The 27,079-nt window shown below is 41.4% G+C and overlaps 1 protein-coding gene across 1 annotated transcript; it reads left to right on the forward strand.

Annotated features, from left to right (window-relative positions):
• Positions 1-336: 336 nt before the first annotated feature.
• On the forward strand, positions 337-25,772 carry LOC107299111 (kinesin-like protein KIF3C; the record flags this gene model as incomplete). The annotated part of the gene is made up of 3 exons (XM_015828477.1): positions 337-1,749; positions 25,309-25,410; positions 25,650-25,772. Coding segments are annotated over exons 1-3 (1,638 nt in total), but the record flags the coding sequence as incomplete, so codon positions are not given.
• Between the last annotated feature and the right edge of the window lie 1,307 nt (positions 25,773-27,079).

Consider the following 27,079-nt stretch of genomic DNA (forward strand, 5'->3'; position numbering starts at 1 on the left):
CGCCGTCCACCGCCTGCGGAGAAGGCTAAAATCGCGCCCGTTTCTCTACCTCTCCCCTTCCTTCCCCTTCACGGCGGGATGAGCCGGCATGGGTGGTCCGTGGTCCGAGGCGGGATGCCGTGAATGGAGCGCGCCTAGCTGTACCTATTGTGCGAAGAGACGGTGCAAATAGCCGCAGCCGCGCCAGCCTGTCAACTCCGCTGCCGCAGCAGAGCAGCCACAGCAGCCCCTCGGAGCGGAGAGGACCCCATGCCTAGAAAAGGTGCTGCCGCTGCCGAGCCCTGACAGCCGAAGGGCGAGGAAAGCCCCGGAGGCAGGACCCGTCTCGGTTTCGCGATGGCTAATAGGCCCAGGGTCAGCGAGACTCTGAAAGTGGTGGTCCGCTGCCGCCCCATGAACAGGAAAGAGGAAGCAACCGGCTACGAGAGGATCCTGGACATGGATGTGAAGCTGGGCCAGGTGACTATCCGGAACCCCAAGGCCTCTCCAGGGGAACTGGCCAAAACGTTCACCTTTGATGCTGTGTACGATGCCACCTCCAAGCAGGCAGACCTGTATGATGAAACGGTCCGGCCCTTGATAGATTCAGTTCTGCAAGGATTCAATGGCACCATCTTTGCCTACGGTCAAACCGGTACCGGGAAGACCTACACTATGCAAGGGGTCTGGGCTGACCCTGAGAAGAGAGGTGTCATCCCCATCTCCTTTGAGCACATCTTCACCCATATCTCCCGTTCGCAGAACCAGCAATATTTGGTCAGGGCTTCCTATTTGGAGATCTATCAAGAAGAGATCCGCGATCTCCTGGCAAAAGACCAGAGTAAGAAAATGGAGCTGAAAGAGAACCCAGAAACGGGTGTTTACATCAAGGACCTTTCGTCCTTTGTGACAAAGAATGTCAAAGAAATTGAACATGTCATGAATTTGGGGAACCAAACTCGATCGGTGGGCAGCACGAACATGAACGAGCACAGCTCCCGCTCACACGCCATCTTTGTCATCACGGTGGAGTGCAGTGAGACTGGCCCAGATGGAGAGGATCACATCCGGGTAGGAAAGCTCAACCTGGTGGATTTGGCTGGGAGTGAAAGGCAGAGCAAGATGGGTGCCCCAGGGGAACGACCCAAAGAAGCCTCCAAGATCAACCTCTCCCTCTCTGCTCTGGGGAATGTGATTTCAGCCCTGGTGGATGGCAAAAGCACCCATATCCCATATCGGGATTCCAAGCTCACCCGCCTTCTGCAGGACTCTTTGGGTGGCAATGCTAAGACCATCATGGTAGCCACGCTGGGCCCAGCTTCCCACAGCTATGATGAGAGCTTATCAACCCTCCGATTTGCTAATAGGGCCAAAAATATCAAGAACAAGCCACGAATCAATGAGGATCCTAAAGATACACTATTGCGGGAGTTCCAGGAAGAGATCATCCGCCTGAAGGCCCAGTTGGAGAAACGGGGGATGCTGAGCAAGAAGAGGAGGAGGAGTAGCCGGAGAAAGAAAACCATAGATGGGGAGGGGACCCCTGAAAGTGAAGAAGCAGAGGACAATGAGGATGGAGGGCTGGAAAAAAATATGAAAAATTACCTGATGGAGCAAAAAGAGAGGTTGGAGGAGGAGAAGGCAGCCATCCAGGATGACCACAGCCTGGTGAATGAGGAGAAGCAAAAGCTACTGGAAGAGAAAGAGAAGATGATTGAGGAACTCAGGAGGGAGCAAGAGGCCACTGAACTTCTAGCAACCAAATACAAGGTAAGCCTCATTCATACCAGCATTTCTGAAGTGTGGTTCAAGTACACAGCATTAAGCAAGCTCTTGTGCATCTGGGGAAGAAAAAAACAGTGAGGCAGGACATCATTTTCCAGGTGGAGCAGGAAGTCACACATCCCAAATATCATCTGATATGTTTAGAGGCTCACTATTAAGATTAATTCACAAACAGCCCTTTAATAGCAGTTAATCCAGCAACAGTGGTGGTAAATATTGGTCGAGACTCAATGAAAAGAGGTGTGACTTCCTGGGGAGACAGAGGCCACATGCTAATATTTTGTCTGCTGGTGCACTCTGGACCTTGTGGCAGTAATGGATTTCTGTTGGCTGCAGTGTCTGCTGGGCCTCTTGCTTAGGTTTATGCGCTGTCATGTGTCGGATTCCTTTGCATAGGCTGTCAGACCCTGCTCCATCTGGCCAGGAAGGAGGAGTGGCTGAACTGTGGAATGATGAAGCCCAGGAGGGGGTCTTTGGTGTTTAGGGCTGGCAGCTTGAGCTAATAAGCTCCTCCATTGCACAACAAAGCGGCACAGAAAAGGCCATTGCTATTACTGGGTGGAGGTGACCTCCTGCATACATATTGGCTGGTACCTCCGGGAGGTTGGCCAATTGTTCCTGCAGTTCTGATGGGGTTTCCTTTTGTCTCTGCAAATGGGTGTTAACAAGAGGGGCTGCAACCTTCCCTGTCTTCCAGGTCACATTGCCTGCAGCATCTTAGGGATTTAAGTAAGGACTTCCCCATCCTATTTCTGTCCTAGCTTTTACTAAAAAATATGCCTAAAGGATGCTCAAAGGTCATTCCCCCCCCCAAAAAACTGTATCTGTATCTTTTTGCTGACTCTTGTTTGGCCAGATCTGCAAGTGCTGTCTGTGCCCTTGGTTGCCTTTTAGTGTGAGCTGGGAAGTGCAGCAAGACAGAGGCCCATCCTGTGGGCCAAGCATGAGGTTCCCAAACTTGCCTCCAGATTTGATTCTCATCTCACTTGAAAAATGGGTGGGTGTGCACCACGATTCAGACTATGGGAGCACATGGAGCATCTGTGCAGATGGAAAATGCTTAAGTTGGTTAGTAAAGTGATCAGTTTGAAGGATTCATGCAGTATATTGAAGCATAAACTAACTCAATGGTTGGGGTTCACACAAGATGCTAAGCTGCAAAAAAACCCAAAAACCACCTAATCAAGGTTAATACAAAATCAAATACAGCACACTGGGCAAATGTAGTTGCTTTGCCTTTAACTGACATGGTTGTATGAATACCTTTAAAGTGTTTATAGTGATTCTGTACTGTCCTTCCAGGATGAAAACACAAGGTCCCACTGAGGCTCCCAAAATGATGTCTCTTCCCCAAACTATGGCTTTTAGAAAACCTCATGTCAAACTACTAGGTTTCCCTCCTCTCCTAGAACTAATTGGATATTCCAAGAACCAAACCCTGGAATTCTTCAACAACTACTTGGCATTTATCCATCCATCCATTCATCCAATATATGCCTATCTATACCATCAGATTCTAGATGGTAAACCAAATCCAAAAACAAAAAGAAATCAAGGTCCCAATAAAATTTCAGTATCCCCATCATATACACCCACAGCAGAACTCCAGTAATTAACATCCTGGCCCCAATGTCTGGGGAAGAGCCATGTCTTCTCTGCTTTGCAAAAGGCCAGCAGAGTTGGAGCCATCCATATGTCTGCATTCCCCACTACTCATAGAAGCCACTGACCAGAGCACTGTTCCCTCCCTCACCTTATAAACCTCAATTATGAATGCAGCCAGATGACTCAAATTATTTTCTGGGTTCATACCATGCAATGGATAGTCTTAAGTGGGCAGGGTTTCCATAGCATGCTTAACCAAAACAAAACCCTAACCAAGGTTAACACTAAGTGTTAACTTAGTATGTTTCCACATTCAGGCGTTATGACTTTAACTGACTAGGTTAATTATCTGTGGACTGAGCCTGTGAATCTCTGGGATAACTTAACAACTCCCCCCCCCCCCAAACTCTCCATATGAGAAACCCAGAATTGCAAAGATTTCCTATCTTACTGAGGAGATCCTGCAAGTCTTTGTTGCCCAAATGCTGTTGTCGCTCCTTCAGTCTGGTTCGGCCTGCTTCTCTCACCCCCACGATTACCACCAAGTGGTTGCCTTGGGGTCTTCTTCCTCTCCTCTCCAGGGGTTCATCCAGGGGATCCCAGCATTTTAAGCTAAATCATAGCATAGCCGGGGCTTAGTTCCATGAAGCTTTTTCAGAGTATTGTCAGCCCTGGCATATATATATGCCTCTGAACATGTACAGAGCACCGTGCTCTCATATCTCCAGAATTATGACTGGCCTTTGCAGAATTAAGGTTTCCTTCCTACAGGCAGAAACCACTGGACCCCATGAAGGGGATTGGCACCCTTCAAAACACCTGTTTGCATTTTATTCTTGGTACTGGACAATGCAAAGAGGCAAAGAAAGAAGCCAGACTCCAAAAACGACCAAGTCATATTTGAGCAAACTTATCCAAGAAGTGGGCAAGAAGGCTGGTGAGCTTCAAACTGGGGGTGGTGGTAGTGGTTTTGTAAGCCCGATATTTACTGTGATTGATTGGGTTGAGGGGAGGGAATAAAGCTGAGCATGGTTAGAGATACTGCATTCTCCTCAGAAGAAACTTACAACTTTGGAACTGCCCTACAAGTGACGTGGTGTCATTGCCAATGCAGACAGTATCACTGGCTAGAATGAATAGCTAAGGCTGACCGGGCATTGCTCATGAGAACCATAGTGAAAAACTCTGCTATCTGGGCTTTGCCCATGGCTTATGATTAGAAGAAACTTATTGGACACATTAAGTCAGGACTGGGAGGTTGTTGTTTTGCAGACAAAATTATATTTGGTTTTTTTAATCTTTTATTTTTGGTCCACCGTGGCAGCGACATGCCGAAGTTACTGGAAAGGGTGTGGCCAGAATTTCAGGTCCTTTGTTTATTTTTTTAAAATTTACCTTTTCTTTTTTAGTAAGATAATACATCAACTCTGTCAGGGGCTGAATATACCTTTCCTTCCCCCTTTTTCTTATGAAAGAAAATTACACTTCCACATTTTGGTACTTTGCTGCTGAATTTCATTGACAAATTCTTGGTGGTTGAGGAAAGCTTTTAAAAGGCTTGCAATCTCATGCCATTCATAAGCTATGGATTTCTTACTCCTAGGAGTATCCTTCAATGTGCAGACGAGGGGCACGATGCTTTCTCAGAATCGGGCTTCTTCCCTTCTCTGCTACAATAGGAATCAAGGCTTCAGTGAGGTGAAGGAGGCACGGCTTTCTTCCTTCCTCGTTAGCCTCTGAAACCGCATGTCCTATGGCAGTGATGGCGAACCTTTTAGAGACCAAGTGCCCAAACTGCAACCCAAAACCCAATTATGCATCGTCGGGTGCCGGGTGGGTGTGGCCCATTAGGTGGGTGTGGCCCATTGGGTGGGTGTGGCCCATTGGGTGGGCGTGGTAACAGCAGACTGGGTGGGACTAAAAAGTTCAATCAATCAATTCCAACTTTGCAAGATCTTTTTTTTTCCCCGCGAGAAGCTGAAATTGACTGATTGATTGAACCTTTTTCTTTTTTGCACACAGTGTCGGAGGCCTAAAGCAAAAAGGTTTTATAAAACCCAGCTGAAGGCCTAGGACTGGGGCGACGGCGCGCGTGCCCACAGAGAGAGCTCCGAGTGCCGCCTCTGGCACCCGTGCCATAGGTTCGCCACCACTGTCCTATGGGTAAAACCTGGATCCATTTTTTCTAATGTCTGTGGAGATTCTCAGTCATCCAGGTCATGATCGTCCCAAAGATGCTTTTTCAAGTGGCAACTGGACTTTCTTGTTATTCTTTGAAGACATTTCGCTTCTCATCCAAGAAGCTTCTTCAGTTTTGACTAGATGGTGGGGTTCCAAGAAAGTTCCACACCCATTTGCACTACTCAGGTGACCCTGTGGACACAGATAAACTTCCAAGTGGCCTCAACGACTCTGTAAAAGAATGCAAATGACCAGCTTCCTGCAAGGAATGTAAATCCTTCCATTCCTCACCATCCAATCAGAATTGAAAAAGTTTCTTGGATGAAAAGTGAAATGTCTTCAAAGAAAAACAAGAAAGCTCAGTTGCCTCTTGAAAAAGCACCTTTGGAACATTTTTTTTCTAAACCTAGATCAGTAGTGAGGCAATAGCATGTCCAGGATTGGATGGGCACAGATGATGCTCTGAGCAGTCCCAACAAAGCTCTCCCAGATATGGACTTCTCAACTTCCAAGAAGATAGCAGAGGCATCTGAATGACCTCTTGTAGTTAAAGGGAGGGAGAGGGATGTGGGGTAATGGCATCTGGATGAATATTCCCTTCTGTTGGTTGGAGTTGCTCTCTCAATGAACAAGTACAATGCCTATCACAAGTCCCCCCAGCCCATACAGCCTTGGGTCAATGGTGGCCTAGAAAAGAAGGAGACCATTGTGTTCCAGAGAGAGGCAGCTTTGTGAACGGATGGATTGAAAACATAGGGAAACCCTCCTTTTTTTTAGCACACAATCCAGCCTTATGGAATATTGTGTAAAAAAATCAGATCAAAGACTGACCAATTTAGCAGCCCCGAAAAAGACATGATCTCATTCCATTAGGTGGGCCAAGTGATCATGAATATCATGAATGATCAGTGGTCTGATCTGGGGAAATACATTATCTGAGCTGAGCCATTTGTGTATCGTGAGTTGTGACCAAGCATGTTATATGTACCTGGCCAGAGGTAATTTTATAATCAGTGTTTAAAGTATCTTCAGCTTAATGCATTGCCTGAACTTAGGCAATAGCGTAAGCCCGCTTCTTTAGTTTAATGCTGCTGCTGGTGCTTCTGCCACCTTAGAAGAAGAGCCCAGGAACCTTGCTATGCATACAAAGGCAACAAAGATAATGGGAGAGATATAAATAGCAGGAAAAGTGGTCATGCTCAGGTCTTTGATATTGTGTTGCTTTCAAAAAAGCTCTTGCATTTGGCTTCCTGGGAGTGGTCAGTAATCACAAGGACATGTTGGGTAAAATGATCACTGAACCACATTTGCTGCACAGGGCATGGTTTGGCACATCAAGAGCCAAAGAAAAGATAGGTGGTTGTGCATGACTACCGCCCCAACATGACACAGACTCCAGAAACTAGTTGGTCAGATCTTGCTGTATAGTTGGTTAGGGTGGCAAAGATCTTGCATGACAGTAAGGAACCTCCCCTAAATCTGGCCAATAGTCCATTGGTTCCTCAAGACCCAGGCCAAATATCTAGCTTTTTGAATTTGACATCCTCAGCTACCAGTGTATTCACAAAACCTCTCTTGGTGCCCACAATGTTGTAGGTCCCATTACCAAAAATTAAGTACTATAAAAGAGCTCTTTTTGAGAGTGTATCCACTTGCTCAGAAAAAGAAGGCAGAGGTGAGCTGAGATTGAAGATCTTCTCAGTTTGTTTGGGCCGTGAATATTTTATGACTGCCACACCTGCCATTTTGAAAGTTTCCTATAGCATGCTCAGAATTCCAGCTGTTCCCACCAACTCAACAGGAAAAAGAGGAATTGTCAGTGAGGAAAAGCAGCAGATCCTTCTTCAGCTCCAGAGGAAGGTTCGCTGAGCAGCTCTAAGCCACAATAATGCTGGTTTGGTTCAGCTGTACATATTGTATAAATCCAGCCATTTGTGGCTTTTCCAACAAACCATGTTTAAGCAAGCCACGGCTAAGTGTGTTGTGGGAATCTGATCAGAAAGTAATTTGTGTTGAAGCTCTGCTTTGCCCTTGTGGTTCCTGTGGTGGAATATCATTGCATTCTATTTTAATTTGCAAGATTTTAGTAGGGGAACTTGAAAACACAGAGAGATCATGTGAAGGGGGTTTTATGCTGCTATCTCTCCTGCTTGATGGAATTGTTTTTGATCAGCAGCTGCCTTTAGCAACGTAATTGCAACAGAAGGCTGACCTAATTTTGACAAGCACTGGGAATGTAGGCTGTAGGGCTAGGCAGAGTAACTAGCGCTCTAGATTAGGCTCCCTTTGGGAGCATGTGTGCACACAACGTAGTTTTAGAGATGTGATTCTTACTGGCAGAACGGATGGCGGTGAAAGCAACAGCATTCCATTAGTAATGCTAAAAGATGAAATGGGGGCAGAGTGACAGTATTAGACTACAAAACTCAGCTCATCTTTTGTCTATTTCTAAATGGGAAACTATTGTTCGATAGCAATCAAATGAACAACAGTAGTCCTTTTTTCCACTTCAGTAAGGCCGTGTGCCATTGTAATTCCATAGGAGTAAGAAACACACCCATCCACAATAATTGTACCTCCCCATGATGACACTTTATTAAAAACAACAACACATTTCTAGCCTTTTTGGTACTCAAATGGGCTTGAAAATGTACAGGCAACATCTGATGAAATGTCTGAAAGCAGCAGGGAAGGGCCAAAAAACTGAAAACAAAATTTGTAATATAATTTTATGTGTTTAGGATGCTGAATTAAATTGTTCTTGGGAAAGAATGAGATGCTTTAAGGAATATTCAGAGACCTGAGCAAAGAAACTTGAGACCTCCAATATACTCAGGAAGTTAATGAAGTTCCTCTCCTGCTATTGTGCCTTTCTCTGAATATTACTGACACTAAACTATGGTTTGTGTTTACTGAATACATTTGCTACTAATATTAATCTTTAAACCAGGGATACATAACTTCTGATTTGATTAGTATTTTTATAGCTTGTTGAAGTTTTTACTCCAAAATTGGGGGTGGGGGCCTTCCCATTTTAGAAGATGTTCTTCAAGCATAGCCAACATCCAAGAAGACAAGCTCAGGATCCAAAAAGATCTTCACAGACTTGAACAATGGGTCCAATCCAACAACATGAAATTTAATGTGGAGAAAAGCAAGGTTTTATACCTAGGCAGGAAAATCCAAATGTACAAGTATAGATTAGATCAGTGGTGGTGAACCTATGGCACCTGTACCAGAGGCAGCACTCGGAGCCCTTTCTGTGGGCACACAGCCTTGTCTCCCCCACGATCCCCTCCTCACCAGCAGCCCCCCTGGAGGAGAGTCACTCCCGAGTGTGGCCCACGCGGAGCAGCGCAGCCAAGGACATGGCAGCCAGGCAGCGTAGACAAGACTCTGCCCTCACACCTCATTGTGCACAGTTGATGCTGCGGGGCGCAGGGAGATGGCGTGGCTGCCATGGCGCTGCTGGGCTGCCTGGGTGATCTGTGGCGGGCCCTGGAAGCAGTGAGTGACCCTGAGGGCAGGCGGGGTGGGGGCGGAGCAGGGGCGGGGCAGGGGGTGAAGCAGGGCGGGGCCAGGTTTTGGGCACTCAGTCTCTAAAAGGTTCGCCATCACTGGATTAGATGAAACCTGGCTCAAAAACAGTAACTGTGAGAGGACCTTTGAGTCCTAGTGGACAATCACTTAACTATGAGCCAGCAGTGTGTGGCAGCAGCCAAAAAAGCTAATACAAGCCTTAGTTATATAAACAGAGTGAAGTATTAGTACTGCTTTATAAATCCTTAGTAAGACCACAGCTGGAATACTGCATCCAGTTTTGGTCATCACATTGCAGAAAAAATGTTGAGACTTTGGAAAAAGTGCAAAGAAGAGCAACTAAGATGATTAAAGGCCTGGAGACAAAAATATATGAAGAACAGTTGCAGGAATTGGGTATGGCTAGTCTAGAGAAAAGAAGGACTAGGGGCAATATGATAGCAGTATTCCAGTATTTGAGAAACTGCCACAAAGAGGAGGGGGTAAACTTATTTTCCAAAGAACCAGAAGGCAAGACAAGAAACAATGGATGGAAATTAATCAAGGAAAGACGCAACCTGGAATTAAGGAGAAACTTCCTAACTGTGAGAACAATTAACCAGTGGAACAGCTTGCTTTCAGACGTTGTAGGTACATCATCACTGGAGGTTCTTAAGACTGAATAAAGTAGTCACCTGTCTGAAATGGGATAGGTTCTCCTGCTTGAGCAGAGGGTTGAACTAGAAAACATCCAAGGTCCCTTCCAGCTCTATTCTGATTGATTGTGAATCCACAAATTGCAAACCAAGTGTGTTTAGGACAGTATGACCACATCCTCATTCATATCCAAGATTGAGCTTGATCTATTTTTTCCTATCCAGACCACTGTAGCCTCCAGACACTGAGATAGAACATCAGTGGCCAAGGGTTATGTAAGTAGGTATCATTAGCATATTGTTGATATCCAATCCCATGACAACAGATAACTTCACCCAGGAGATTCATGTAGATGCTAGATAAGAATGGGGAGAAAACTGAACTCTTGAGTAAGAGCTGAGGACTCCCCCCAAATCAACAGGAAGGGGAATTGTTTGTGAAAGAAGAAGGAGAGCTATTGCTACACTAAGTATCCCACTCCCAATCACCTGAGTTGATCCAGAAGGATACTATGATCAATGGCACTGAAAGCCATCAAGAGATTTAGAAGGACCAAGATGAATGTATTACCCCAATCTCAGTCCCATCATAAGTCAAAGGGCTGTCTCAGTAATGTGTCCAGATCTGGTAGGGATCTAATCTTTGTCTTACATCAGTGCTCTAATCTCTTCTGCCATTTTATCTCCCAGTTCCTCTGAAAACCAGGAGTTCTCTGAGACCCCTGTGTAGAGAAAGGCCATGAAGGTACAATCTGAATCAAGGCTGTTACATTCTCATTCCAAGAGATGACTAAGGCCTAAGTTGAACTGAGGTCTAACAGGAATTCTGGGCAGACAAATTGACAGGCACGAAGAACTGCAAAACAATGATCTGTATCTCAAGGGCAAGATCAACATGCCCAGTTCCAGATCACATTGTCACTGCCCCTAGAGAAAAAAAAACAGATCCAACAAGTGACCCCCTCCCATGTATCTGACTCTTGATGACTTGGGTCAGGTCAATGGTTGCCATGGTGGCAGCTGTGAACTCCCAAGCCACTTCAGACTCCATATCTGGGAAAGGCAAATTTACATCTCCCAGTACCATAAGCTGGAAAACCCAGGCACAATGTCAAGCAGCTCAGGTAGGGAAGTCATTATAGGTAATCTTGATCTTACAGCCATTTGTTTAGTGACCTTTAGTAGTTACAACTACACTGGAAAATGTGACTTCTAACCAGTCCTTGCACTTGTGACCACTGCAGCATCACCATGGTCACATGATCAGAATTTGGGCACTTGGCAACCAGCATGTATTTATGACAGTTGCAGCATCTCAGGATCGTGTGATTGTCACTTGCGACCTTCCCAGTTGGCTTCGGACAAGCAAAGTCAATGGGAGAAACCAGATTTGCTTAATGGTGTCATGATTCACATAACAACTGCAGTGGTTTACTTAATGATCATGGCAAAAAAGGTCATAAAATCAGAGGTGACTCACAATAACTGCCTTGCTTAGCAACAGAAATTCTGGTCCCAACTGTGTTTGTGAGAACTACCTGTACGCAGCAAGGAGGTCTATACGGTAGCAGCAGTCCTGTCTGCTCCCTACAGTCTGATTTTGCAAATAGAATCTCATATCCAGATATCTGTGGGGCAGGAATTCTAAGGGCCACAGTGGCCACTTCCCCATCATTGCCCTGGGTTCGCAACTGCCACATTTGAAACTCAGATAGCACTGGGTTCTGTCAATCTGCTAAACCTGAACTAAATAAGTAGTATTATAGCTGAACACTCTGCCTGAACCCAACCGATGACTGCAAATATTACCATCAAGGCAGGAAAATCTGGAGGCTGAGTAGCAAGGCGCATCCACTAATAGGGCTAGATTGGAGAGCAGAGAGTCTCCTAAGGGAAATAATGGGAGGAGCTGTTGCTAAGCAACTGATTTGCCAGGCATTGCAGGGAGTTCTTGTGATAGAGTAAGCAGAGATCCATAAAGCCACCATTTGTGTCATTTAGACAGATTCTATCATCGTATTTTTCCCCCTCTTTTGCCCTTTGAAAATGGCTTTTTTTTCATTCTTCAGGTGTTTCTAAATAGTAAGACAGATGGCTTCCCTTTGATGATGTTTTTATATCTCCCTTTAACACGATTTTAATACCGGGTGTGGTTTTGTTGACAGTTTGTGATATTTTCTGGAAATTATCCACTTTATTTGTATTTTTATTATTAAAATTTAACGCTATCTATATATTTTCTCCAACATTCCATCCGAGTGATGCAGGCCCAAAGTAGAAGGGTGGGTGTGCTCTGCTAAATGGAAAAGAGGATTCCAGGAGTTTCTGATCAAAAGTATTTCAATCCACGAGCAAAGATATGGCTAGCCACTGCCCCATCTGGAGGATTTTCTAAAACTGTATGAATTGTAATCAAGGTGCAGAGTGCTGTTGCATTCAGGAGCATCCATAGAGGAGGCCAAAGAAAGTTAAGGCAGTGTCTGTGACTGCAATTGAAGCTGTGCCCTTTTTAATTTTCATTACACATGCAACATACATGAAAAGAAGCAGGGCTTTATTCCTGCATCCATGACCACCATCCAAACTGCCCTTGTTTCCAACTAAGTGAAGGTCAGTTGCAATGCAATATGTAATGCACGGTGGAAGAGAATGACTGGATTGTATTAGAAATTATGGATATAGAAATACCCTTTTCAGAGGTGGAAGGGACTTAATTTCTCTGCATTGTCATGCTCGTTGCTCAGCATGTAAATCCAGTTTTTGTGGCTTTTAAATTATAGATTGTAACACAACAACTGAAGGCTACCAGTTTGGTAGGCTTGGTTAGTTAGTCAACAAACCAAGTTTTTTTTATTTTAAAAAAAATCGTGACAAACACTCGGTTGCAGTGAATGTCACCCACTTTTGATTTTCTTGTAACAAAAGTGGAGCCGGTGATTGCGCTGAACCTGGGACTGGAACCAGGAAGAACCCTTGGAAGTAATTTCCTGTAATGTTAATATTACATGGAGAAATACTAGCCTAATAGACTGACTCAGAGTCTAGGTGGCAACCAATATTGTCGATGTGAATTCTGAGCAGTCTTAGGATCTGCAATGTGTGAAAGAGGAACTCTATGCCTTCAATTATAGGCTACATATTTTCAAAAGATGCTGATTTATGAACTTATCCATGCATGTGTGTGCCTTTTTCTGTTTATTTCACTCATTGTTTACATCATTTGGATGGCCATCATCCAAATTATGACAAGCTTATTTGACAAGCTTGCTTAATAATGTTCTTCAATGATGAGAAGATTGAGAGTTTATGAAATCATCTGACTGGATTCAGGATGGTTCATCACTTCCTTGCATTTTTATGATTCAGTGAGAGCAGCAGGTACATGCCACATTTCATCATGCAAAGTCAGGGGATGGTGCAAGTCATCCCAAGGATTTGTGAAAGCAACAAAGGGCTGTGGCGGCAGGGCGTGTGTGTGTCCCTTGTATTTTGAGAGCTAGTTGTGCCTCTGCAATCTTTCCCAGATAAGTTATTCTCCAAAAGGGGCCGAAAAGCATTATTAATAAAGTGAAATTTAATTTAGGTAAATTAAAGATTTTAATAATTAAAATTTCTAAACGTTTCAGAATAAATCTTAAAATTCTACTTAAGCATCCTGTTAATTGTAGTTGCGCACATTATCAGTTTATTCATAAATAAATAGATTTTTCTCACTTTAAAAATATTCAGGATTTAACCTGGGCTGTTTCTCCTATAAATGAACAAGAGAGAGGGGTTTTTTTAATTGATTATGAGCCATCAAATCGGTGTCAGCTTTTAGTGACCACATTCTCTAAATCTCTTCAGGTCTACCAAAGGTACATAGCTGCTGCTGGACTTCTTCTCTTTTTTTTTGTACCTTTCCCAGCAAATAACCTTCTGAAAGGAGCTAAGTCTTCACAGAATGTGTCCAAAATATGGTTTGAGCTTGGTCATTTGTGTATCAAATAAAAACTCTGCATTGATTTTCGTTATGATCCATTTGTTTGTTTTCTATCCATGGTATTTTCAGGAGTCTTCTTGAACATCAAAGTTCAAAAGCATCAGATATTCTTTTATACTACTCCTTCAAAGTCTTTTGCTTCCATGGAGTTTCACAGGAGAACCATTGCCTGCACAATTCTGGTCTTCATAGATATAAATAAATCATGGCATCTGAATATCTTTTCCAAGGCCTTCACTGCTATCCTATGAAGTCCTAGTTGAAGTGCATTTATTGTTTGAAAGCAATCAACAATTCCTTTATTGTTCATATTGATCCTAAAAGGTAAAAGCTACCAACCATTTCAGTATCTTTATTATTAATTATAAGGATAGTTGCTCCATCTGTTGTAATTAATTTGATATTTATGTTTAACCTTAACCCAATTTTTAATTGTGCTTGTTAATTTTTATTACTAGTGCTTACAGATCATTTGCATTTTTAGCTATGAAGAGTAGTACCATCAACATAGTACAGGTTATTGATGTTTCTTTCTTCAATTTTAAAATCACGCTCTTCTTCCAATCCTGCCTCTGTCAATATATCTTCAGTGTATACTATAGGTTGAATGACTTAGGAGAGAATATATAGCCTTGTCTCACTCTTTCACTGATTTGGAGCCAATCTTTTCACCATGTTCTTTTTTTAAAAAAACAAGTTTTATTAGTTTTTTCATTTTACAAACAAGTGCTTAAGAATCAACGTGGTGGCAGGGTAGTCAATTGTACAAAAACAAAGTCACACTCATATAGTTCAGATTAAATCATTAGAAACCCCCTCTCTATTCCCTCTAATAATATATTATATTCAAGTTAATATATTTCAATACAACTAAGTCAATCAAAACAATCATCAATAACATTTCATCTAAATAAGTCCAAATCCTGTATTAAGCTTTACTATTTCAATTGCTATATTCCATATTGCTAATATAAATACATAATTAACACTTCGGGTGTCTCTCCATTCCCTTTTTCCTTAACATAATCAATAATCATTTATTAATATCATTTCTTCTTTTTTCTTATTCTTCTTCCATTACAAAATAACTATAATTTCTAAGAACAAAAATATTAGTTCAAAAAAGAAAAGAGAAAGAAAACAAAAAACAAAAACAAAAAAGAAAAAAATACCTTTCTTTTTTTTTTTCCCAAATTTTTTTTTATTATTTTCCATCATAAAAAAACAATCACAAGCATAATAAACACAATAACAAGTAAAAACCCCCCATCCCCCCCCCCGGACTTCCCAAACCTAATCCCAGGATAATATTCATATATGAGTAAACAAATACTAATATCCCTAACTCCACAAAATATCTTAATCTACAAAAAAGATAGAAAGAATAAACANGTTTTAAAGAGTCAAGTCTCCACATTTGAAACTGTTGAATAACAGACTCAGTTATGTCCAACTTTGTAGTTAATAGTTGCTTATCCAAGCTACCATAGTTCTCGGTTAGTTGAGCTTGTCTATCCATTTCTGTTGGTTTTGGAATTGTAAGTGGTTTAATTACAGTCCTTTTTGGTTCCTCGGAGATCTCATCAGGATGTGTATGAAGTAAAGTGGAATCTTCTTTAATCTTAGTTGGTTCCGCTTCTGTTGTTTTTTGGTCTGTAGAATGCTCAGATAGAGTCTGGGGGTCAATTTGTAGATTCAAAGAAGAATTTCTGTTTCTTATTGCTATAGTGCACTCTTTTATTTGCAAACGTGTTTGGTCAGTAGCTTCATAAAGTTTTTCCAGTATGAGTATATACTCAAGTTGAACATAGGGTTTCTCCATTTCAAAAATAATTAGAAACAGTCTATATCTTTTAGTAGAGGCTGTGTTCCAGGAACATTTAATCAGTATCCACCCCCCACAAATACAGCTGTTAAGTTTCTTTGTGTTTTCCCTTTTATGGTAATCTGAAGGTCAAAGTCAGTCTCACCATCAGAAAAAGAAGCAGTTGCAATTTTGACTTTTTCCACAAGGTGTCCTCAGTAAAATATAAAATCTCCTCCCAGACACCAGGAATAACATTAACAAGATCAGAAAACACACAAAACAGGAGAATTCTTAAGATGTAGACAAAATCCAGTAGTAAATTCAATATTAAAAAAAAATTCCAAGACCCCAAAGTGAATAAAAAAAATAAAAATAGAAAAAAGTCACTTTAAATTAATTCAGTCCATTTAAGCTTCTTTTCTCACACTCACAAACGCCGCTTTCTTAGAGCAGGGAAATGATTTCAAAAGTGCTTTTTACAGGCACAAAAGAAAAAGGACAACCAAGAGAGGGAGAGAAAAAAAAAGTCTCACCCGGCTCAGCCACAGTGGTTCCTGCGCTTAGATGTTCTTCTGACTTCAGGTTACAGCGGCAAAGTGAACGGCCATTTTACTGGCCGGTCTTTCCACCGTCGGCCCAAAGGAGCAATCTCGGGCCGTGGAAGAAGCTGCCGCTCTCCCACGGATGACGAGGACCTCCTCAACAGTAGCCGCCCATCCAGGGCGGCTTTTCGACCAGATTAAGGGTCTACTGGCAGCGGAGAATCAGCTGGCGAAGAGAGCAGTCTCTTTGTGCAGCTGCAAGCGCCGCATTCAGGAACCGGAAGTCCCTTTTCACCATGTTCTGATCAGAGTGGGGCTTCCTGTCCTGTGTATAGGTTTCTCATGAGAATAACGAGATCTTTTAGGACACACATTTTCCTAAGACTTTCTGCTGCTTGACATGATTGCCACAATCAAAGCCTTTCTATGATCAGTATAACACATATTGTTTTCTTTTGGGTATTTGGCTTTCTCAATTATTCAGCATGCATCTATAATAATGTCTCTTGTTCCTCGGCCTTTTCTAAAACTAACTTGAACACCTGGCATCTTCTTTTCTGTGTAGGGTTCTAATCTCCAGTGAAGGATTCTGAGCATTATTTTGTGGCATGTGAAATTAAGAATGTTGCACAATAGTTTGCACATTTTGTGAAGTCTTCTGTGTCTTTAGAGATGTCACCATAAACCTGCTTCTTGTCTCTTCTAAGAACTCTCTGAAATTATTAACTTCTTCCTGAGATCTTTATCCTTCTTGGCTTTGCCTTCTCTTCTCTGCTTGTTTCCAGTTTTATAATATTCATATCATGTAAATAATTTTTGCTTCTTGGTATTATAATGACTTTTTAGTTTTGTCAGTATTTGTACCTAGTCTAAGTGACTTAACAGAGTAGCAGAGTTGGAAGGGACCTTGGAGGTCTTCCAGTCCAACCCTTGCCCAAGGCAGGAGATCTTATACCATTCCAGACAAATGGTTGTCCAATCTCTTCTTAACTTGTGGGTTAAGTCATCTGTGGGCTGATCTAGCAAGTTCTTCTTCTGTTCTCATTGAATAAGAAAGTGAAGGGTATTACAGAACTATATGTATATATATAGTTAAATCTTTATGGATAATAATATGTTATATTCCTATCTTATAATAAATAAGACATTTGAATACTCTTTGAATTTATATCGCAGATGTAGGGCATTTTGATTAAAGTGATGTGCATAAGCATATAGGCAGAATTGGTTGAGATGTGCTTATGGTGAAGTGGGCATATCAGTTTCCAGTTTCATCCTTTAATCTAGTAGCTGCAACTGAGGGGATCTTCCAAGAGCTTTGTGTAGTAAAATTAGAGGGGAGCCTATGAAAGGTGTAGGCAACAAAGCTTTTTAAACAGCCCATTGAGAACATGCAAAGCTATTGGGGACGAGGGGGAGTTTATATTCTCAGAAAGAACAATATACAGTATACGTGAAGGGTGAGAGTGTGTATATTTATTGTCTCATATCTATGTATGGCTATCAGTGACTTGTAGCAATCCATATAATGTAATATATAATTAATATGTGAGGCAATGCCCCCCTGGGCTAGAGCTGTACAAAGGTCTAGAGATATACAAAAGGTCTACTATATTCCAGGGAGTTACCAACTGTTAGGACCTCTGGACTCATCCCATAGGGAAATGAGTTGTTGCTTACTTTGATAGCTGAACTTTCAACAAATTGTTTTCTCTTTGAATTGGTGCTCATGACTTGAACAAACAGGATTAGTGAGTAGTTCGTGGTCATCCACTCTTGCTTGACAACCCTACAATCCTCACTTCCCCATCATATTAGTTTTGGATATGATGCATGAAGAGGCACAATAAATGGTCAGTTGTGGATATCATAACAGATAAAAGTTGAATCTATCCAATAGGATAGAAATTGTAATTATCCAGTGAGTTGAATGTTAAATTGCCACCTAACAATGAAACCTATCTTTCTGCTGCAGAAATGATGCTCTCTGGCTTGCTGACATCTGAATGACTGCTGCTTAACTAACACATGATGACATTAATAATTTGTGTATTTAAGTGGAGAGGCAATATATTCGCTTCTCCAATGAACACAATCACTTTGTTCACACATCATGGCAATTCTGGAATCTTTGAGTTGTTGAGCTCTAAGAAGCCTGAGTTGGAAGGCTTTGTTGTTGTTCATTACTGAGCTCTGTATTATATAAAAGAAACAAGAGAGGGATACTGGACTGGGTGTAGCTACTTAACAAATATTTGCAAACTTTCTCTTTTATTTTTTAATCCCCTAGTCACATTATAAACCAAACATATTTTTGTTAATCTGCTGTACTTAGTTCAAGAGAAATGGACTCTGACAGATGAGAATCATTATAGGCATTTGCAAGAGTGCACCCATTTGTTTCTTAATTACATTTAACCCTCAAGCAGGCATGCTGGCTTATGGAGTGCATCATTACTGCTTTTTACTTTTTTATTGTATTTTTTGGAAGCAGTTCAGTTTTGGTGCTTCCCAAGTTAAGGCGTTCCTAGGCTGCTGCCTATTCAGCCTTTGCCTAGAGCTGGCCCCATTCATGGCTTGTGATAGACACCACAGCACAACCATGGAGACATGGAATGTAGAGACAGGTAGTCCATTTATACGTCTGGTACCTACTCTTTAATCTCTCATATATTTTTGAGATTCATTATAGCTAAAATATAATGGATCTTGATGGAAAGAAATACAAAGTATAGTTCAATAGAACAACTGTAAGAACAAAAAACATAAGTACTGCATGAAAAAAATTAGAAGATAGACTAGTCTTGCAACAGTACAAATAGAAAATGGCCATAAGAAAGTATGATGTAGAAGCTACTTAGAACAGAATGAAAATTTTAATGTTATAGAATGTGTGTGGAGTTAATGCTGAAGGAAATGTTGAAGGAATGAAAAAGGATGCTGAATGGAATGATGAAGTGAAAGAGCCTGTGAATGAGAAACATGCATATAAGAGAATGCTAAAAAAAATGATAATAGAAATATATGCGTAGGTAGTCCTTGGTTAACCAGCACTCATTCAGCAACCATTTGAAATTGCAATGGCATCAAATGAGTGGTACCTACAACTGGTCCTTAGAGTTCTCGCTATCATGGTGCCTCCACAGTCATGTCATTGCAATTTGGGCACTTGGCAACTAGTTTGCACTCATAATTGTTGCAGCTTTTTCCACAGAAGAGGGACTGTTACAGAAAAACATCGATTCCTGGTCTCAGGCACCATTATCTATGGTAGTTTGGGACTACCAGATTACTCCAAGGACGTCCATATAGGACAGGGGTGTCAAACTGCCGGCCTGCAGGCCGGTTTCATCATACTGAAGCCGCGCCCACCCTATTGCCAGCAATGCAAAAAGAGTTGCGACATGTCACGACACGTCACGTGACGTGGCGAGTTTGACACCCTTGATATAGGATGAATGGCTTCAAGTTGGAAAGGCCACCTTGTGGCCGTTGCTTGCATACTCAAAAAGGACACACATCTATACAAAACACTGGATAGAAGGAGCATAACACTTTTATTTTCTAATAAAACTTCTGGGGTCCATTTTTAATGTTAAAAAGTCAGGTGCAAAGAGTTTGGTTAGTGCCAAACATGTCCATAGACTTCTCTTATGGCACCCTAGAATGGCAAGTAAGGGATCAATAGATATATTTGGCACCTCTGAGTGTCATATCAACAGTATATAGTAGATCCTCAGTGACTCTTGAATGATAGTGCTACAAAGTACCCCTTGGAAAGATGAGTTTCCATTATAATTTGATATACAGGCTTATTATCCTAATAAATAAATGATATGCCCTATAGATGGAGACTGGCTTCCTCAGTTGTTCGTCCACGGGGAAGTTTGTTTCAATTACCTTGCTGGAAGTGTGTGTGTGTAAATTCAGTGAGGCAAATGGAAGAAGATTTTAATATTCATTATTATTATTTATTTCTACATCATTCCAAAAGAATGCTGAGTGGCATGCAATAAAATCAAAGAGACGACAAATACAGGCAAGTTTCTAGACAAGTAATAGGCTGAAATGAATAGGATGGAATTTAAGATGGAGAAACATAACATTCTTCATCAGGTTAGAAAAATGTAAAGCACAAATATAGGCTAGCTAGAGGATATTTGGCTTGACACTAGTTACATATGGAAAGGATCTGGGAGTCCTTGTCAGTCACAAGTTCAGTATCAGCCAACTGTCTGATGTGGCTGCCAAAAAGGCAAATGCTATCTTAGGATGCATTAGTGGGAGCACAGAGAGCGGAGACTTCATCAGAGGAATTGATTGCTCTATTACATTATCCCCTGCTCAGACCCATTTGGAGTACAGTTCTAGGCACTATAGTTCAAAAATTAGAGCATGTTCAGAGGAAGGCTATGAAGGAGCATGGAAACAAAGCCTTAAGTGGGATGATTAAATTATCTGGGCAGACTTAACCCACATAAGAGATAAATAAGATATTGTATCGTACACAAAAGAGAGAGTGGACTTATTTTCCACTATTCCACAGCGTAGAACCAGTATTAATGGGTAAAAATTACAAGGAAAGAGATTCAGACTAGAGTAAGCCCCTCAGCCATTGCAAGATTTGCTATATGGAGCAAATCTCCTTCCATAGAGGTCTTCAAACAGGCTGTATAATTATCTGTCAGTGCTATAGAGTGGAACCTGCACTGAGCAAGGGATTGGGCTTCATGATCTCTTACGATACCTTCCAGCTCTATAATTCTGTGAATCTAAGAATACAGGATTTAGAGTGGAGAGTGCAACAATACCCTTCCTTTTTACTCAGCTTCCCCATTAAGCACTGATGACAGCTTCTGAGGAAGGACAGCCCCTCCTCCCTGGCCCTGCTTCCTGCCTCTCCTCCTTCAAAATCTCTTGGCTTGAATTCAGCTCCCTGCAGTACATAGTTTGAATCTATGTTCTGAATATTTTCTAGACTAGGCTACAAGTTGTCCTCTTCTGAAATCCTGGGATTTCAGAAAACCAAACTGTTTAGGATAACCAAAAGGGGAGGCATGTCTAAAGAATTTCCTAGTGGGATTTGCCCATGAACCAGACAGGTCTTGGGCCTGTATTCCATGACACCCTATGTAGACTGCTTGAGGAGATTAACTGGTCTGAAATCATGCAACTTTTCTTATCATGGTTCAAAGTTGTCTAGGCCTAGGAAAAAGTGAGCTATACCCCATTCTTGAAGTTACGACTATTGCACACATACATATGCACACCCTGGTCATGTGATTGTAATTTGGGCACTTGGCAACTGGCTGGCATTTATGACAGCTGTAGCATGTTGCAATCATGTGATCACAATTTGCGACTTTCCCAGACTGCTTCTGAAAGTTAAAGTCAATTGGGGAAGCTGGATTCACTTAATGACCATGTGATTCACTTAACAACCTCAATAAAATGGTCATAAAATCAAGTCTGGTCACATGACAACTTGCTTAACAATTACATCACTTAATGATCCAAATTCAGGTCCCAGTTGTGGTCATAAACCGAAGACTGCCGTACAGCGTTCTAATCTAAGAGACTGCTACCGTCCTCGACTTACAATCATTTATTTGGTGACCAAAGTTAATAGGGCACTGAAAAAAGTGACGTGTCTGTTTTTCACACAGCCATTGGAGCATTCAGAAGCTTGGCAATTGGCATGTATTTATGTTGGTTGGAGTATCGCAGGATCTTGTGATCACCTTTTGTGGCCTTCTGACAAGCAAAGTCAATGTGGAAACCACATTCACTTAACAACTGTGTTATTAACTTAACAACTGCACTGATTCACTTAACAACTGTAGCAAAAATGTTGTAAAATGAGGCAAAATTCACTTAACAACTATCTTGTTCAGCAACAGAAATTTTGGGCTCCATCGTGGTCGTAAGTCGAGAACTACCTATATTTGTCTACCTTTGCAATTGGGTTTAGCAATAACTGAATCAGAGACTTTAAATCTTACTCTTCATACAATGGAAACATGAGAGTCATCTGTCCCACATTGTTCTATTTCTGTCTGGGAAATCCTTCTCTATGAATATGCCTGGCTAGGAACATGAAGTTTAATTTATGAATCAGTAATGTTTCTTTCCTTTTAGACGGGGAAAATATGAAAACAAGCAAGTCTTGTTGCATTTATAGTTTCCATCAGACGGTTCTCCATTTATCTCTCATCTGCCCTAATGCTACAGGACTGCCTGCAAAATTATTAAAAATTGACAAGCTCCTCCTTATCACTTTAGTCTAAAATCCAGTGTTGGCCAAACTAGAACCTTGTATAAAATGTATAGTTAAAGGACCATTTGTTTAGCTACCATTCAAAATTACAACAACACTGAAGGAGACTTACGACCAGCCCTTAAAGTTGCAGCCATCATAGTGTCCCCACAGTCATGTAATCATGATTCAGGTATTCATCAGCCAGCATGCAAGTATAATGTCACAAAATCCCATGGTCATGTGATCACCATTTCCAATCTTCTTTGCTGGCTTTCTACAAGCGAAGTCAATGGGGAAGCTGGCAGGTGGTTGCAAATGATGACCCATGATATCCTCACTTAATAACCCACAGAGGTTCACTTGATGATGATAACAAGAAGTACTGAAATTTCCATTGCTAAGTGCTGCAGCCACATGACACCGCACATTACTTAGCAATGGAAATTCTGGCCCCAATTACCATTGTTAAGTGATGCCTGCTGTATATATAAATGTATACCTATATGATTTGTAGAATAGCAAAAGAGGATCAGCTTTGGTAACTGCAATTCTTTGGTGCAAAATAGGGCCAGTTTTCATGATAGAAAGAGTTGCAAAACTGAAATCCCCAATCAAATTATTGCTTGTCTTCAAGACAGCTTGCCTTCCTTTCAAGTAAAAGATTCCAGTGTTTCTGTGGGAAGGAACTGCTCAGTGCGAGGCATACAGGAAGGAGGGCTTGCAAGTAGTGAGTGCAGCTGCCATGTGTTGGCCAGCAGCTGTGTGGAAGGAAATGGTCCTGGCTATAGCCCAGCACCATCTGGGATGTGTCAGCACCACAGCCTGGGAACAAAGAGCAGAGAGCTTGCTCAGGACACCTTAAGTATAGGGCTGTCATAGGAAGTTTGAGCATTCCCACAGGATAAATGGGTAAATTCTCCATCTTAGCTCTTTTTCAAAGCACTAAAATTAGGTGAGCAGAACAGGATTAATTGAAATTGATATTTAAAAAGTAGACCGTGAAATTCTTACTTTATCACTCTTTGATAGGAAATCCACAAATTCTTAATGGATGCCAGTTGTAAGTACCTTCAGAAAAATCCCCTCCATTCAACCCAGATTGACAGGAAATTCTAGTATTTCAGAGCGATGCAAATTCAGAATCTCCTTAAATAGCCTATGGTGTTATTAATGTTTATTTATATAGAAAACATAAACTATGTTTACCTTTTCTAAATTGTTATTTCTTTTTATAAGCCTGCTAGTCAGGAGTCACTATATCAAGGATTAAGTACTGCTATTGTTTTTTGTTATTCCTTTCCATCAAATGACAAAGTTCAAATCATTTTTGAATTTCCCATCCTAACAGATTTTTACATGTGACTACTTCCATTTCTTATAGAGAGGAAGATAAGTAATCTTGAACTTTTATTTTAACTGGGATTTGAGAAGCCTTTATCCTAGATTCAAATTTAACAGTTTAACTATATAGTGATCCATGACTGGCTTTATAAGACTATTTTAGGGTTATTTATCCAATGTTGACAATTTTAAGAGAAATTGAATGCATCCACATAATCTAAAAATGGGGAAAATTCAACCAGGTTTAATCATCAGGATGGCATCCAAAAGGCAGGAAAATGTTCTAAAAAGTGGAATTTTGGGACCCAGATTTTTTTGAACCAGCTGGCTGACATTTCACTAAGGCTGGTCAGTGTATTATATCACAGTCACAAAGACTAGATCTGTCTGGGTTCCAATTTTGTGATGTTATCCAAAATTTCTTGCCTAAGACAGCTGTGTCACCTTTGCTCATGGTAAGGCCATTTCCAGTCCTCTTATCCCAGATATTTAGATTCCCATGCAGTGATAGTCACATTGGGAAAGAGGAAATACGTAGCATTTAACTTCCATTATTTCACTTTTTAATAACTGTCTCAAAACCCTCTAATCAGGATTGGGACCATATTGTAGCAAAATGGAGAGCTAATCCTCTTCCTTCATGCTATTTTTCTCCTTCAAATCTCCCTTTGAAGGGAGGCATCATACAGCTCTAGAAATCTTCGCCTGAGGCCCAGAGATGGATGGTGTCAAGAGCAGCCTATCAGCTGGCTTTTAAATTGTTTTCTCTTTCTCTTTTTAACTGCTTTTATGTTGTGGATTTGGACCTGCAGTTTGCCAATTTTGTATAGCCAAGCTAAACCAGGAGCTTTTTCTCATACACTTTTTCGGCTCAGCTGCTTGAAACCTCTGGCACCAAATGCCAAGTTAGCTGCTTCATCTGGTCACTGAATTAATCCAACCTCTGGGTTTGCATAAACATTGAACCACACAGTTAAAGGCTGATTTGGAAAAAATGCCCAACTCGTTTATGAATTAATTCAATGTTCTGATTTTATAAATACATTGAACCACAAACCAACAATGTTGCTTATGCACGCTCTGCTGAACTACAAAAATAAATAAAGTCAGCATAGTGTGCAAATGCAGCTGTTAGATTATTAAATGATTTGGTTAAGCAAATCATGAGAACCCAGCCTTTATTAATTGGCTTTTTTTGTGCCACCAGAAAAATATGGGTTTCTGAATTATCTAAATACAGTAATTGATTTATTCCAAATTCTGCATACTGCTTCTTTTTTCCAATTACCACCTCAAGGTTTGGCAGGAAAGATTGAAGCAGGGCATACCACTGCGCTACTACTGTGCTAACCAAGAAGTTGAAGAAGAATAGAATATAATCTAAGCCTTTGTGATCCAAGAATTTAACTGCCAATATTTGCTGTAACAGTTTGACCTTTACAGCTTGTGTATTAAATATTTGCTATAGCATTGATTACATATTTAATTCTTTCAAATGAATTAAATCACTTGAGAGAGGGAATAAACATTCTCAAATGGAACAATTGTTCAGACATGTTGTGGCTGCTCAACTGTACATGTAAGCACTATACTAGTTAAAGGATGGAATCTTTTGCCATAATCTAATGTTACTTTCCCCTTCTTGTCTTCAGGCGATGGAGAGCAAATTGCTGATTGGCGGGAGGAACATCATGGACCACACAAACGAGCAGCAAAAGATGCTTGAGCTGAAGAGACAGGAAATTGCAGAGCAGGTAAGGACTGGCTGTGATTTGGATGAACTGCGGACTTCTCAACTTTCCTTCCGGGTGTCCCATTCTTTCTCAAACTAATATGAAATGGATATGACTTTGGCCTCTTTCAAAATACAAGCAACCTTTCAAGCAGATCATGGAGGCTAGACTGTAATGTTTGTCTATGGAGCCAGGGGTTGCTGATAATCCTCTGGTGGGAGGTAGCAGGATTGTATTCTGACACTGATTCTATAACACAGAAGCGGCGTGAACGGGAAATGCAACAGGAAGTACTTTTGCGGGATGAGGAAACCATGGAGCTCCGGGAGACATTCACTTCTTTACAGCAGGAAGTAGAAATCAAAACCAAGAAGCTCAAAAAGGTGAGAATCCTGCAGAAATCTAGTACACAGTAAGATTCAATAGTGTCAGAAAGATCCTACAGAACGTCCATTAGAAGAGATTGGTAGCTCTCTTTAGAGACAGGCTAATACATGTTTTAAGATTATTCTTTCCCAGGAGCCAAATCAGGAACAAGCTGTCTCCTGCAATAGATAACAGCAGGATCATGTTCAATTGGCAGAAGTTAGTCAGGAACCTTGAAAAGAACAAGGGTTCAGCTTCATATTGCAATTAAGCCTGAAGAGAATTCTCTCCTTTCTTATCATTTACCATCTAAATCAGTGGTTCTCAACCTATGGGTCGGGACCCCATTTGGGGTCGATCGACCATTTCACGGGGGTCGCCAAGCAAGGCTGTCCGCCATTTTTTCCCCCTTTTCCGGCGGGTGCTTTACCTCCCTTGAGCTGGGCCAGCTGGTGGTCGGCCTGCTCTGTCTCTGCTGCTTGCCAGCTACACCTTGGCCGGCGCAGGGGGCGGAACCATGCATGCGTGGCGCTCCTGGGCAGGGAAAGTCCTCGACTTACAACCGGTTGGGTAGTCCTCGACTTATGACCGGTTTAGTCCTCGACTTATGACCGGTTTAGTCCTCGACTTATGACCGGTTGGGGGTCGCGGCATTAAAAAGGTTGAGAACCACTGATCTAAATGTTGTCTTTATGACATCTAAGATGTATATAGAAAAGAGTATGCAGACTGATTCCTAGAGAGGCCATTATGGGTTGATGTATATTCAGAGATCGCTGCATACACACACACATACACCTTAGGAAGACTGTTTGATATCATGGGATGGGGTGATTGAATAGGCATCACATAATAGCATTGTCACTGAGATGAATGCTTCACAATTTCCCACAAGAACAAATAGCAACTGTTCACATGGATTGGAGAAAATAAAACATACACTGCTGCTAGTAAATTAGATGAGTTTTAGATGTCCCCCCCATCTCAAAATACAGATTATCCTACAGTATATAATGGAAGCTGTTAGAATTGGGACAGTTTCTGCATGTGTAGTTACAGCGGGGGTTTATCTTGCTGTAATCCCACTAGGACAAAATTTCAATGACTATTTCTATAAATACATAGGTAATAGGTAAATGCAAAACTTAATATTTCATTTACACTCTGTATGCAACCTTTGCTGTGTTTTTCTACACAATGGGTTTATTACTCCTGTTCTCAGATGAGGAATGGTATTTCTTACTAATAATCATTAAGATATTGACAGTGGAAGTACCATATGTTTCTTGTAATCATTGGGCTCCTTCAAAGAAACATCTACATT

The sequence above is a fragment of the Protobothrops mucrosquamatus genome, unplaced genomic scaffold (assembly GCF_001527695.2).
Source record: "Protobothrops mucrosquamatus isolate PMUCROS unplaced genomic scaffold, P.Mucros_1.0 scaffold4549, whole genome shotgun sequence".
Lineage (NCBI taxonomy): Eukaryota > Metazoa > Chordata > Lepidosauria > Squamata > Viperidae > Protobothrops > Protobothrops mucrosquamatus.